At 40.0% G+C, this 13,840-nt stretch overlaps 1 protein-coding gene across 7 annotated transcripts in view; it reads right to left on the bottom strand.

The window, feature by feature from the left end:
- The window catches only part of atp11b (ATPase phospholipid transporting 11B), a 35,968-nt gene extending 25,802 nt beyond the window's left edge, over positions 1–10,166 (bottom strand). For 2 of the 7 annotated variants that reach the window (XM_035523112.2, XM_035523117.2), the window contains exons 1-3: positions 9,828–10,165; positions 945–1,061; positions 664–753 (exon numbers count right to left, since the gene is read on the bottom strand). In XM_035523112.2, coding sequence (XP_035379005.1) covers positions 664–753; positions 945–1,061; positions 9,828–9,854 — 234 coding nt within the window. In that variant the 5' untranslated portion in view covers positions 9,855–10,165. Of the gene's footprint in view, positions 1–663; positions 754–944; positions 1,062–9,827 lie in introns of all 7 variants that reach the window. The other 5 variants (XM_035523114.2, XM_035523113.2, XM_081708059.1 and 2 more) reach the window with 4 other exon arrangements.
- Positions 10,167–13,840: the final 3,674 nt, after the last annotated feature.

The raw sequence follows: 13,840 nt of genomic DNA, 5'->3' as shown, positions 1-13,840 counted from the left end.
CTAAAAAATTAGCTTTTTGTGCTGTGAAGATTCTGAATAATTCTTTATTCATTAATTCCTATTTATTGTTCTCTGACTGTGTCAAATGCACAAACATTCACTGCGCACTGAAATAAACCATAGCACACACATTTAATCGGGTCCTAAAGTCCTTACTGTTTTCCAAGTGTATCATAAGCAACAACATGAAATTCTCACGGAACCATTATAAACCACATGAAGGTTTGGTTCAAAGATTCAGCCATAACCCTCAGATAAAGCAATGGACCACTAGCTTTAAGGGCAAAGCCCCTGAATCTACAGCTCAGTATAGAGCGAGACATTTGATAAAGAGGGAAGCCGCTCAAGGGCTCCACCATGATTAAACAAAGGTTAAAGATGACGTCTCAAAACGTAATACGGCAGCAAGGCTCCAACAGGAGAAAGGAACCTTAAATCACTCCCATTTAATTCAACTGGGGGGGGGGGGGGGGACATTATTTTGAGCTTGACAAAGGAATTGGCAAGAGGCACAGCACAAAACAGCCCAGGCATCTGTGAACATATGGGATATTGATAATGCTGTTCTAGGGCAAACGGTGGGAGATATGCCAAACGTCCGGGGGGCCTTTGAAAAACAGTTCCTCCACCCTCAGAGAGTGAGAGAAAAGCCAGGACCCTTACCTGGACGAGGAAGATGATAAGGAAGTAGAAATTGGCTATTCTTCTGAACTGTTCGAAGAGGTTCTTGGGAATGAAATTCCATATGGTGTACTGCAGAGGGAAAAGTAACCGGAGCTGAATGAGTGATTTACTGCATCATCAGACATAGCCACAGGAAGGAAGACTCATGACTTTAAAGTGGCTACAGTTTTATAGCCGTTTATTGGTGCCGGAACTGTAGCTCAGAGATTATATGGAGAGCAACGGCGCATCAAAGCACAAATGGTACTGCCCAGCCTTACCTTGGAGGATATGATTCTGTTATCTGCAAATCTCTGGGGAATATAATGGCCATGCTGAGGGAAGCGGTTTGCAATGTAAACAGTCCTGGTGTCACTTTGATGGGGAGGGTCAAAGCCCTGCAAGAGACGAACAGGTCAGTGTGTGAGTGCCCACAGCCAGCCAACCAAATACGCTTTGTGTTAATCATCAGTATTGATCTGATACCGGACAGATTCCTTAGCCGTTGATTTGACGTCGATTTGATGTATTCACAAAAAGAAATAGACAATTACTTTATTTGTTACAGTGGACAGGGACCACATGAACTTAAACTGGTGAGCATTACATTCATGTAAGGAGGATGAAGATGCAACATCGGAGACCCCTGTACTGAAGCTTAACAGACTACAGTTCTGCATCGCTACATGTGTACGGTCCATTTGCTCATACAGAGGAAAGGTCAAATTAACTTTCTCCCTGACAAAGCAGAAGCTGGGTGAATTACACAAGGAGGAATGGGAGTTTTGTTAAATTGGGCTTCACCCAAGTACAGTTTCTACTGAATAGCTACTCCATTCCCTGACATGACAGACTTGATTCACACCACATACACTTAACCATGTTGTTGACTGTAAGGAAAAATACAAACAATGGTAATCAGACCTGTGGTATGTAATTGCAGTAGGGTAATTAGTAATTTAGTCATTTTTAAAAGTTTGTTGATGATGGGATGACTTAATATCTAAAAAAACCCTCAAACAAAAAGTTGAGTTCAAACCAGTTCATTTCAGCCTCCAATTGGTACCTGGTTTGCCAAACTAGCAAAATACTGGCAGTATTATGTTTATGAAGAGCTAATGGATGAAAAAAGGGATGAAAAGGCACTAGTGTATTATTCCAGTAGAGATCTATTATCTTGAAGAAGTCATTCGGGTCAATCTCAAATCGAACTATACTTGGTCCACCTAATGAAGGCCTTGAATGAAGAACTGAACATTAGGATCAAATGTGTTGGACTGGAGATGGAACCAGTCTCTGGAGGAGAGCAGATTCCCAGGAATGGGAATGAGTATCCTCCTTTACCACAGGAAAAGCCTGTGAGCTAATCAGCATCAGACAAAAGGGTCTGCTTGTGTGCCAGTCTGAGAAAAGTCATTATTAATTGAGAGCAGCAGAACAATTAATTACAATAGGCTCTCACCCACAGCACTTCAGAGTTATCCAATCACTTGCTATTGAATTCCACTAGTGCCTCTGCCTTTTGATTTATAGCCCCTGAGAGCCCGATGCAGTTTGTCAGTCAAGGCATAAAGTGGGTGGGAATCATATTCCTGGAACATATTAAACTTCTAAGAAAGGAACATTTTTCTATCCTTTCTCATGCTGTGCAGTACGTGGCGTGATATCTTGGTGCACTTGTGACATTATGCATGCGCTCAACTACCAGCATTGTAAGTGGACTGTAATGCAATTACATTTCCCTGACTTAACTAGTGTGCATTCACCAGAATAATTAAACCATGAGTGGACACTGAGCAAATTATGGCCAGATCGATAGTGAAGAGACCCCATAGCCATTTCTACATAGCATCTCGAAACAGAAAGGATGTTTTAATATTGTTTTTGGCTTTTCAGGATACTGAAATCGGGAATCTCAATGGAACATGATCAGAGATTTGGGCTGTGATCCAGGGCATGTAACACCGCCATGCTTTACAAAACTGAAACCATGGACATCTCATTACATTTAGCCCCCATTTCCAATTCATAACGTCACCTGGTCTGCGACGTCAACACAGCAATGTCATCTGTAAGCGTCTCAGTTTCAGGCCAACTCGTTTTGTTCTCCAGCAGTGAGACTCCAGGAGATACCAAGTGACAGTGGTAATCACAATACAATTGATTATAGGCCTCTTTTTCTTTCATTTGATTATGCCCAACAATGAAGTATTCCTTTATGAATGGGTCAAATATAATAAGTGGTGAGTTTATCACGCACGCTAGTTATTCTTTATATATTAATATTTGCTGGGCTGAGACAATAATGAAATATTTGTTGCAGTATAAAAAAATGACTGCAGTGAATGAGTGTCCTGCCACTGGTGTCTGTAGTCAGATGTGGTGTAGCTGAAGCACATAGACATGGCTTCTGCTGCTATGTGGAAATCACTGACCCAGGAAGACATGTCATCCTATCCTGCTGGCAACACAACAGCCCTCCTGACTGAGCTTTTGTGTTTGCAGTGCGCACACACACACACACACACACACACGCACACGCACACACACACGCACACACACACGCACACACACACGCACACACACACGCACACACACACGCACGCACACACGCACGCACACACACACGCACACACACACGCACACGTGTTGCATGCACACTCAGGCCAGTTTTTACTCCATTTTATTCTGTTTGGCGGACATCTCCATAACTTTTCCAAAATTATGCATTTATGTCAGACTCAAGAGAAAGAAAAAAAACCCCTGTAATTTATACATCTTCGCCGAGATCCTCTGAGGAAATGGCATAATTTTACTGAAAAGATTAGATTTAGTGGGAAACAAATACTTGGTCTGACAGGGCACAAACATCACCAAAGTGAAGAGAAAGTCAGCTTTCTTTCAGGAACACTCAAACATAAGACTTAATCTGTACACAAAGGACATGTCTGTGAAATACAGTATTTCCAGTGGCATTACTTACTCTTTCAACAAGGTAATGTTTCAGCAAAGACAACAGTGGGAGTGTGTGCATGCCACTGCATAACGATCTCATCTGTGGAACTGTTAAGTTTAATACCACTAATGTTTAAGTATAAAAGTGTTAAGTTTAAAACCACAATGGAGGAAGATGAGAACAAGTGACTTGGAAGTAAAATCACAACAGGGCTGGACATCTTTCACATGCGTTTTGCATATTCCTACACTTTATTTACAAGACTACACAAAAGCCGACTGCAGAACAACAGGAACTTCTCAGTCACTTCAAGTTCATCCCATTTCAATTATTTCCAGCTATTTCATACTGCTAGAAAAAAAAGGTAAACTGTATGGCACAACAAGATTTCCTAACTTGTTTAGAAATGTACCTAGAGCATAGGAACAGACAGATATTACTTGCGACTGATTATCCTTGTAAAAGTAGGTATTTGTTCTGGTATCTGGGCTGCTACTAAATTGCTAATGCGCATTACGACATCACTTCATGCTTTATGCACTTTGCTATAATGAATGACTCAAATCATGCAGTTAAGCAGTTAAGAGAGGGGTGGGATATTCCATTTCTTGTTTTGTTCACTTTAAATGAAGAAAATTGTTTGAATCCAGAAAAACCTTAATCAGCTTATGATGCACATCACAATGAAACAAGATAAAACTTTAGAAATAAATGTTCCTTGGGACAAAACCTCTTCACCAAGGCATTTATGCTTCTGCACTGCTAACACACCACCAAGATTTCTACCTATGGCTCTGGGGAGGTTTGCACCGGTAGAAGCTCTGCCAACATGGCTCGCACGCCACTGCAGGGTTATTAAAGAGGAAACAATGGCTTCAGTATCAGAGGTGCCTCCCATTTCCACCAGCTGCTGTATCTTCTGCAGGCTTTCCATGCCTAGTAGAACTCATTTCTCTTTTAAAAAGCTTTGAAATGGTTTTAAAGAAGGCACTGAAGTGAGACACATTAAAAAGATAATGAAATACAGGATGAGATAAATCAATAAATTAATGGGACAAGGAGACTTATTAAATAAACTAAATTAACAGAAGAGTCATGTAACACACTGCGCACACCCCCAACCCACCCCAGCCCAGCCACTGCATTTATACCTCTGCTTATAGAGCTTCAAACCAATGGGCAATAATGCAGAATATACAACAGGACAATATTATCTGAATGGGCTCTGCCACAGAGAACAGCACATTTGTTCTATACTTAGGCACAATAAAGGCAGCTGCTTCCTATCTGTATGACATAGGCTTCGTATTGAACGATTAGGCAGCAAAACAGCTCAGTTGTTGAATAAATAAAAGTTGCTAATTCAAACAAATGACTATGAATTAAGGCTGAGTTGTTTCTGCCATCATTCAACCGAATGCAGATCAAGGCCTTTTGGAGCCTAATGATTCTTTACAGAATATAGTGGCTTGCACATCGGTGGAAAAATCCTTTTGTGCAAAACTTGTGATACTAACCAAAGTCTGTGAGAAAGAGGACAGATTCAAACAGATTTGTTCAGTTAACTTGGAGGAAGGAAAACCGTGGCATGCAAAGCATCGTCATCGTCATGACAACTGCGCTCACACATGAATCCTTTAAGCCACTACTGTAAATCCATTTCAGAGTGCCACCTCACCTGCACGCTGAGCAAGTTCTCGCCACCCCAACCACAACCCTGAGCAACTTCACCTCCACACTGAACAAGCTCTCGTACTTGCTTGTATGCACTGCCTGGCTGACTGGCTTTCATTGCCTGGATCCCCAGTAAACCATTACTGAGTCTACATTTGCCCAAAATATAGACCTAAGCAGGCCTCCATAGAACCACACAACAGTATCCTCGACCTGGGTCTGAATAAGTCAGCTATGTCTGTAAAACTGCATAGGGGCTGTGCACTTGCCTCATACACACAGTCTTCAGCAACAGTGTTGCCAGCAAAAACCTGTTAGGTTAGGATGCCTGTGCCTGAAGCCTAAATTACACAAACATCTATGAAGTGATGAGAAGACTCCAGTTTTTTACCACCATGAGAACAACGCAAACAATACTATCCAAGAGCTCTTAGAACAGAAACCAGATAGTACATCTGGTATGCAACTGTTGTTTACAACCTACGCATTGTGTATGAAGAGTCGCAAAGAACCAATGTATTGGGCATTGTAGCATAAATGTTAACACATGACTGAGAAAAGTTCTCCCCCTTCTCCATATGCCATTGACACTGGAGGACATTCGGTTTATTTTCACGTGGTTGCTAAATGAATGGCATGCAGCTAGCACCGTGGGCTTCTGCTACTGCAAACATATGCCAGCTACTGAGCAGGATTTACCAATTTGCTTAGCAATTGACAGAACCTCTTAGAGCAGGGTTGCAAGAATTCAGACAGTCAGAGCTGCATGCTGTGATGGGATACAGTTACAACAAGAGGATTGGGCAACAGGTAGCCATCTTGTGCTCAGCTTTCTCATAAGGGCATGTACAATTTCATTATAAATATATAATTTCAGTAAAACAAACCCATTTGGTCTTAGGTTAAATGTTTGTCTTGTAAGCACACAACATGCATAGACAAGTTACAAACAACTTTTGACTTTCCTGTGTATACATGCACGCTCCTAGAATTTAAGAACCAAATTGGGTGTCCTTAATCTGGGCAGTCCCAACTCTATTCAAACACACATCATGTCCCTCCTATATAATTTCATCAAAACTATGGGCTTTCAGCAACATGTCTTATAGAAAGGTTAATTTATTTTAGATATCTGCAAATCAGACACCATCATCAAAAACACCACACAAATAATGATTAATGTCACTTCACATTCTGAAAGGGTCTTGTCTTCACAAGAGTCAAAGAAAGACATAAGAGTTTTTACAGAGTTCAAGTTCAAGTTCAAGTTCGGTTTATTCGTCACATACATAGTCATACACAGTATAACTCGCAGTGAAATGGTGGAGAGTGCTCTGTCCAAACTGAGGAAAGGAAACAGGGGTGCATAGAGAAAAATGTATATATGCAAGATAAATATATATACTCTATGTATGTACAAAATAGAGCCCTAAATTCCAACTCATCTTTAACCTCTCCAGCTATTAGTCGAGCCAGGGAGAGAAATTTGGGTATTATGATTGATGACCTAGACTAGACTGGCAGAAATTGTGGATCCATGCTATGGAAACATCTATCTGTAAGGGAACGAAATGTACTGAGTTTTAAATTTCTTTACATTGTACATATACAACACCTGCTCTCAAAAATAAGACGGATGCTAAAAAGTCTCTCTCCTCAGATGTAAATGTCATTCTTAACTTGGCAATAATATTTACTGGTTCTGGTCATGCATGAAGCTACAAAGCTATTGTACTCTGGTATTGGGAATGAACTGTTTGTAATGTTCGGTGTTCCAGTAGAGCTGGATCCTGTGTGTCTTCCAGATGGTCATTTTGTAAACATCAAACAACTGCCTTTTGCAGCTAGGAAGAACATTTTGCACTTTTAGATTAAGGATATCATTCCATTAAAAAAATAAAAAAAATCATGGCACCCTCTTATATTGGAGTGTATTCCCAACAAATACATTTAATGTATGCTTCATTCCTCAGTGGACACCTTGTATAAAGCCTGGGCATATACATGCGTTTCCTAAATCAGATAAGCCTGTCTCTGTTCTGTTTATAGGCTAGGTCTAATCAGTGAATGAGGCTGCTTTTGGGGTATTGTTTATCACATTTCTACCTTTAATAATGAAAAGTTATGCATCATACAGACATGTTACTATTTTATATTATGTTCCTTGGAAAACTGTAGGAAAACTGTTTCCTCCTGTGAAACAACACAAGTGCATGCACATATTCATGGGGCTAACAACTTGACTGCTTTCTATTAATTGTAGACCAGTCATCAAAATAAGTGCAAAAATTTCCATTCAAAGAAAAACAAAGCAACCTAGTGCATGACATTAATACACAAGCTAACTTGAGTTTGTAGCAGCTGTTAAGGCTGTTTTATTGTGTGATCACATCAATGTGTTCTGATAATCACAGAATCTCTAAACAATCTCTAAACTGTATAAAAGTTAGTTCCTACCAGGTAATTTGATTGAACAAAATGCATCCTTTTAAATATACATTCATCACCCTGCTTTACAGGTGTGTTCTATTAACCACTAATTACATTAACGATAATTATCTATCTTAGATTGTAACAAACTATGCAGCGCATGTTTCCACAAATAAAATTTGCGTTAAATTATGAATGGTCTTTAGTAGAGGATCAAGGAGAGGAAAGAAACTCAAATGAACGGATAAACGAACACGGCAATAAACAAAAAGCATCTTAAAGCTGCTGGATCAGCCCAAATCCCTGCAGTAATATACCAACTCAGTTTTAATGTGATATAATTATGAATGCAAATGGAATGTAGGCAAAAAGACCTCTAAAGTATCTTATTTCCCCACAAACTTTCATCTGTATAATAAGGTAAAAAAAAAAAAGAATGGTTACACCTCATCCTTATAAAGAAACGGGACAACGGTTGTTGCCAGCAAGTTACCACACCATTAAACAGAAAGGGAATAGATAGACTTTCCTGACTACTACATGGAACATGCAGTTGAGACATGGGGAATGACTGAATTTACTACACACAGGTCACATGACATTAATATTACTCCAGAAGGTAGGTAACTCAATCAATTAGTAGTCTGTAGCACTGACCATAGGACGCCTGTTCAAATTTATCAGTGTACCGAGAAAGGAACACACACATTGCCATTCCACATCTGTGTGCCACGTCGGGGGGGGAGATCTGTAGGCAGTATGACAGGAATGTTACTGATATTAGGAGTTTTGAACACTGATAGACTGAACCACTGACGTAGGCTCTCTTTTAACGATCGTCTTCCACAAAGACGCGCCACCCCGGGGCTTATATCAACCATTTACACTCAGAGTTCTGCAGTTTCAGAGTTAATTTACTCAATTCTTTTTTTTTCCCCCAAGGAGCGAAAAAGAATCCCGAGTGGAAGTAATGGGAAATTCAAACCAACATTATCGTACATGTCACAAAATCATTATGCGGTCTAAAGTCGAGCAGTCATGAATGTTCTCTGCATGTCGCTCTCCTGCGTTACCACATCAACCAATCAATCAGTCAATCGTCAATAAATGAATCATGAGGAACAATTTATTTAATTGAATATAACCTATACTTATAATAATTATTAATCACTCCCATCTAGATTTCTCACGTGAACGTACAAAAATCTGCAGCAAATATTTAGCGTTAGGTTCCCTCTGCATCCATTTTACACTGATAACCTGTATAAATTGAGTAGAAAGCGTTGGTTATCTTTCCTACCTGCCACGCCTAAGGTAGCTGAAACTTGACAAATTACCCATGAAAACTATAACTGCGAGACTTCAGCAAACTGAAACTTCGTAAGGAAGAGTCTTTACTCTTCAACCAAGTTAGTTTGCCTAGTTATTCTGTCCATCCTTTTTCCACAGCTAAAAAAAGTTAAGACATATTTGCGAAACGCTAGCTAGTCTCATTGCAGTGAATGCTGCATAAACACACTTCAAACTAGCTAACTTGTTAGTTAGCTGGGACATTTAGTGATCTAACTTATCTTAGTTACCCAGCTATTTACAAAATGTTAGTTAACCCAGCTATCTACTGCTATCTAGTTAGCTTTCTGACGTGAATGTTAAAACTTTTAGAAAGATTAGGTAGCTAGCTCGGTATTTAACTAGGGACCATTTGTACTAGTAAACAACAACAACAATAACAGTTAGCCGTCTATATCCGCTCCAGATCTGTTCGTGTTATTTCGTAAAAAAACACCACAGAAAGCTTTCCCGAGTAGCAAGTCAGAAGTCTACTGGTTAATACTTAAGTACTAATGAATATGCGCTGTACGTCAGCGCAGCAAACTCAACAGGCTAACTGAGCTAGCGTGTCTGCTTCAATATCTCTGCTAGCTAAGATAACGTTAGCTAGCGTCGACACAGCCATAAAGACATCTAGTTGTTGAGAGGTGAGGTTAATTAAAACCTACACAAAAACGTAAACATTAACAGTGACAACCACGCCGTTACCGGTTAGTTATCGACAGCCCACCTTTTTAAAAGACGACAAATTGCTTTTCTGGAGCTCACTTACCAGCTGTTGCCGTATCCAGCGAAGCATCCTCGTAATGTTAGCTGGGCTAAGCTAAGATAAGATAGCTAATGGATTAGCTTGCTAGCAAAGTAAGCCAGCTCGCCTCTCCGCCTAATCAGTCCCAAACCATAAATGTTTCCTTTTTTTATTTTCAAAAGGGTCCCCTTTTCGCTCATTACGCCATGGACACGGACAATAACCTTGCACCATTAAAAAAACCCAACAAAACAAAAACCGGTCTTCTGTCCCAACAGTAAGTGCTGAAAGTTGTGCCTCCCACTGTGTCATGAAGACTGAATGATGTTGAAACGACGACGCTGGTAAAACCACTACAGAAGCACAGCATCCTGGAAGTGACGAATAAAAGAGAAAACGAGATAAAGAGAGGTAAAGAGATTAAACGATTCGAAAGGAACCCGAGAGCCAAACTTCTTTCAAAGGATGACGATGTCGTTGACAAATTTTTTTTTTCGATATTATGAGTGCTGCCTTTCGGCCAGTTTAGTTCATACGTTATAGTTTGCTGAATTTACACTGAATTTAATATACATCTTCCCCTGAAGAGTCAAATACAACCTACATTTTGCCTGCCAAGAGTACAGGGGACTCAGTGGCTGCATTTTAAAAACACAGTTGTGAGGAAAACTTTGTGAATAAGCAGGTTTTCTGCATGAGTGGCTCAAAGTGACCAATGTGAGTATGTGAGACCTTTAAATGTTTTGTAGCTTTTGGTCGGTCCACCAAAGTGGTCAGGAGATTTTCTTTGTCCATTCTCCTATAGAAAACAGTAGTTCATGTATATATATTTTTTGGATGGCTTCACTATCAGAATAGGAATCAATTTTATTTTCAAGTTTCAAGTTTGGTTTATTTGTCACATACATAGTCATACGCAGTATAACTCGCAGTGAAATGGTTGAGAGTGCTCTGTCCAAACTGAGGAAAAAGAAAACAGGGGTGCATAGAGAAATATAGATATTCTATGTATGTACAAAATATATTAACAATGTATGTACAATATATGTATATTATGTTTATATACACAATGTACAATGTATATGGTTGTGTGTATATATATGTACACAATGTACAGAATGTACAGTTCCATTTTGTAAAATGACATATTTACAGTTTTTATGTTACATGGTGGTAATTGAAATAAATATATATATATACACACACACACACACACACACACACATACAGTTATGTTACATGGTGGTGGTGGTCCCCACAGTTAATCAGTTTCCCTGATTCAGGGCCCGACTGGCCTGTGGGAAGAAGCTTCTCTTCAGTCTCTCTGTCTTGCTCTTCAGAGTGCCTCCCTGACCTCAACAGAGAGAAGAGCCTATTGTTGGGATGGGTGGGGTCCTTCACAATCCTCCTGGCCTTGGTCTGGCACCGCTTGTGGTAGATGGTCTGCAGGTCAGGAAGTTCCGTGTGAGTGATGTGCTCTGCTGAACGCACTACCCTTTGGAGTGCTATTTTCCAGGTATATTGCTCATAAAAGGAATATTTATTGGTGTAATTCTAGACAGACACACTGGACTATTTACAGAAAGTACATAATGCAGACTAAACTAGAGTTAAATACATAAGAATATCAAATAAAAGTTATTTAAATTATAGATATAATAGGACAGAGGCAAAAAAAAATTCAATATATGAGAAGTTCTGGAGGGACATAATTATATATACAATAGACATTTATTTACCTCAGGACCCTAAATATAGTGGTGTCCACAAACTTGAAGAAACTCGAGTGACTCCAAAGAGTCATTGATATTGATCATCTGGGTCATGGGGCCAACCACTGTGGTGGCTCCTGCAAACTTTAGAAGATGGTTCATAGATGGTTCCTTAGAGGTCCAGTCATTGACACAAAAACTAAAGAGAAGGGGTGACAGTACACAGCCTTGGGCTGCACTGGCACTCAGTGTCAGGGCCCTCACCACTGGTACATCCCACTGCTGTCTGTCAGGGAATCTGTCATCCACTGACAGAAGGCATCTGATATAAACAGCTGAATGAGTTTCACTTGTAGACGTTTAGGGACCATGGTGTTAAAAGCCTAGATTTGGAGTTTTTGTGGGTACCTAGGTACTGTCGAGATGCTTTAGCTTGAAGTGTAGAGCCATGTTGACTGTATCATTAGCAGACCTGTTGGCTCTGTACACAAACTGCTGTGGGCCCAGAAGGGCGAGGCATTTAATGAGCTTCTAACGTTCAGGATTATTGGTCTGTTATAGTTTAGGCATGTCTTTTTAGGGACAAGGAACAGGGAATTTGAAATGTGTGAGAAATGTGGAAACTGTCTGTGAAGATGGGTGCGAGCTGATCGTAGCAGTGCTTTTGGGTGGACGGCTAGATCAGGCTCTGGAGCTTTCCGTCCGTTGACGCCATGCTTGCTGACAATGAGATGTGGGAGTAGTACTGGTGAGAGAAGCAGGGGAGGTAGGCAGGACCATGAGGGTGGGGGCCTTAAGATGGGGCTTCCTTTGCTCTTTCACATCTGCGGTATTTAGGTTGTTTGTTAGGTTGTATTTCTTTCTTCACTTTGAAGTCTGCAAGCTCCTGGAGGTCTTCCCAGATTGTTATCTTGTGTAAAAGGCCCACTTCAGATTACGGCCCAATATTTATATTTCAGTAGGATTAGCAACCTGAACTGGCCGTTATAAAATGCATCGTTTGTTTTCTTTGCAACAGTCTGTTGTTGATTTGCTCATGTTTATCATTATCATGGTGCAGGAACCGACCTTTTCACATTTTAGATCACAGATATTTCCTGACATTCTGCTATAGAATTTGCTGATATCTGCTGGAATTCGCTGGTCCCTCAACTCTTTAAGCCCGCCAAAAAGCAATGCAAAAGCTGTGCCACACCATTACACACCCTCCACCATGTTTCACATTTGAAGTGAATGCAGTGTTTGTTTATTCTAAACATAATGCTGTGCACATCCACTAAGACATTCAGTTCTTTTGTCACATCTTCCCACCAAAAAACAACTTAGTAATGTAGTAGAACGTCCAGGTACACCTTCTCAAATGTAAGATGGGCAGCGTTGGGATTTTTCCATCTTCCGAGAACTCTTTTGATCAGGTCCTACTATACTTGAACTGAATTGTCACATTTAAGATCACATTTTAGGAACCTTTCATATTGAAATTCAGTTAATTCCTTAAGGTTCACAACTGTAATTTTGTAGTTTTACATCTGAGCAATTGTGTGCTGCTACAATCTGCCTACATCATAATATATGAATTGTCATCATTATTCAATGCTTTTTTAAAATTAACCCAGCTCTCTGGTGCTCTCTTGTGATCTATTTGAAGCACTACTTCTTTAAAACCAACCATTATCATCAGTTTGTTATTCACTCATTCATTAATTCATCTTCTAAACTGCTTAATCCAATTCAGGATCATGGCGAGTTTTATTTACATTTATATTTACATTAGTAGCATTTGCCAGATTCACTTATCCAGAGCGACATATAAATGCTACAGTCATCATCCATGCATCATCCAGCTAATTCATATCATGGATGGAAATTCATCAGGTAAATATAATAATATACAGATAACGAGGATTATTCTGATGAAGAGGATTTGCATGATTGCATTCTCACTGGGTTTGTAATGAAAGAACAGTGCGGTTGTACCAAACAATGGTTGTGATTCAGCAGCTATGACCGTCAATATTTATAACCCTTCAGAATAACCCTACAGAATAATCCAGGCCAGCATTTCCCAGTGCTTATCCTGGAGGACCCCAGCATCTCCAGCATCCAACACACCCCACTCAGCTTTGTTTGCACCTTGTTCAGTTCAATTAAAAAGCTCCTTATGACTTAGAAATGGGTTTTATAGATGGAAACACACCAACATGCACTGCAGGGCTGCACCAGTACCAGGACTGGGAAACATTGGTCTAAGCAAGCAACAAGCCATTTTTCACACAACTTCTCACATTAATGGGATTAAATAGGAATGGACCTATATTTCATAGA

The sequence above is a fragment of the Electrophorus electricus genome, chromosome 26 (genome assembly GCF_041902795.1).
Source record: "Electrophorus electricus isolate QZ-2024a chromosome 26, ASM4190279v1, whole genome shotgun sequence".
Classification (NCBI taxonomy): domain Eukaryota; kingdom Metazoa; phylum Chordata; class Actinopteri; order Gymnotiformes; family Gymnotidae; genus Electrophorus; species Electrophorus electricus.
The sequence above is the reverse complement of the archived record's forward strand: the minus strand, read 5'-3'. Positions and strand labels throughout refer to the sequence as shown.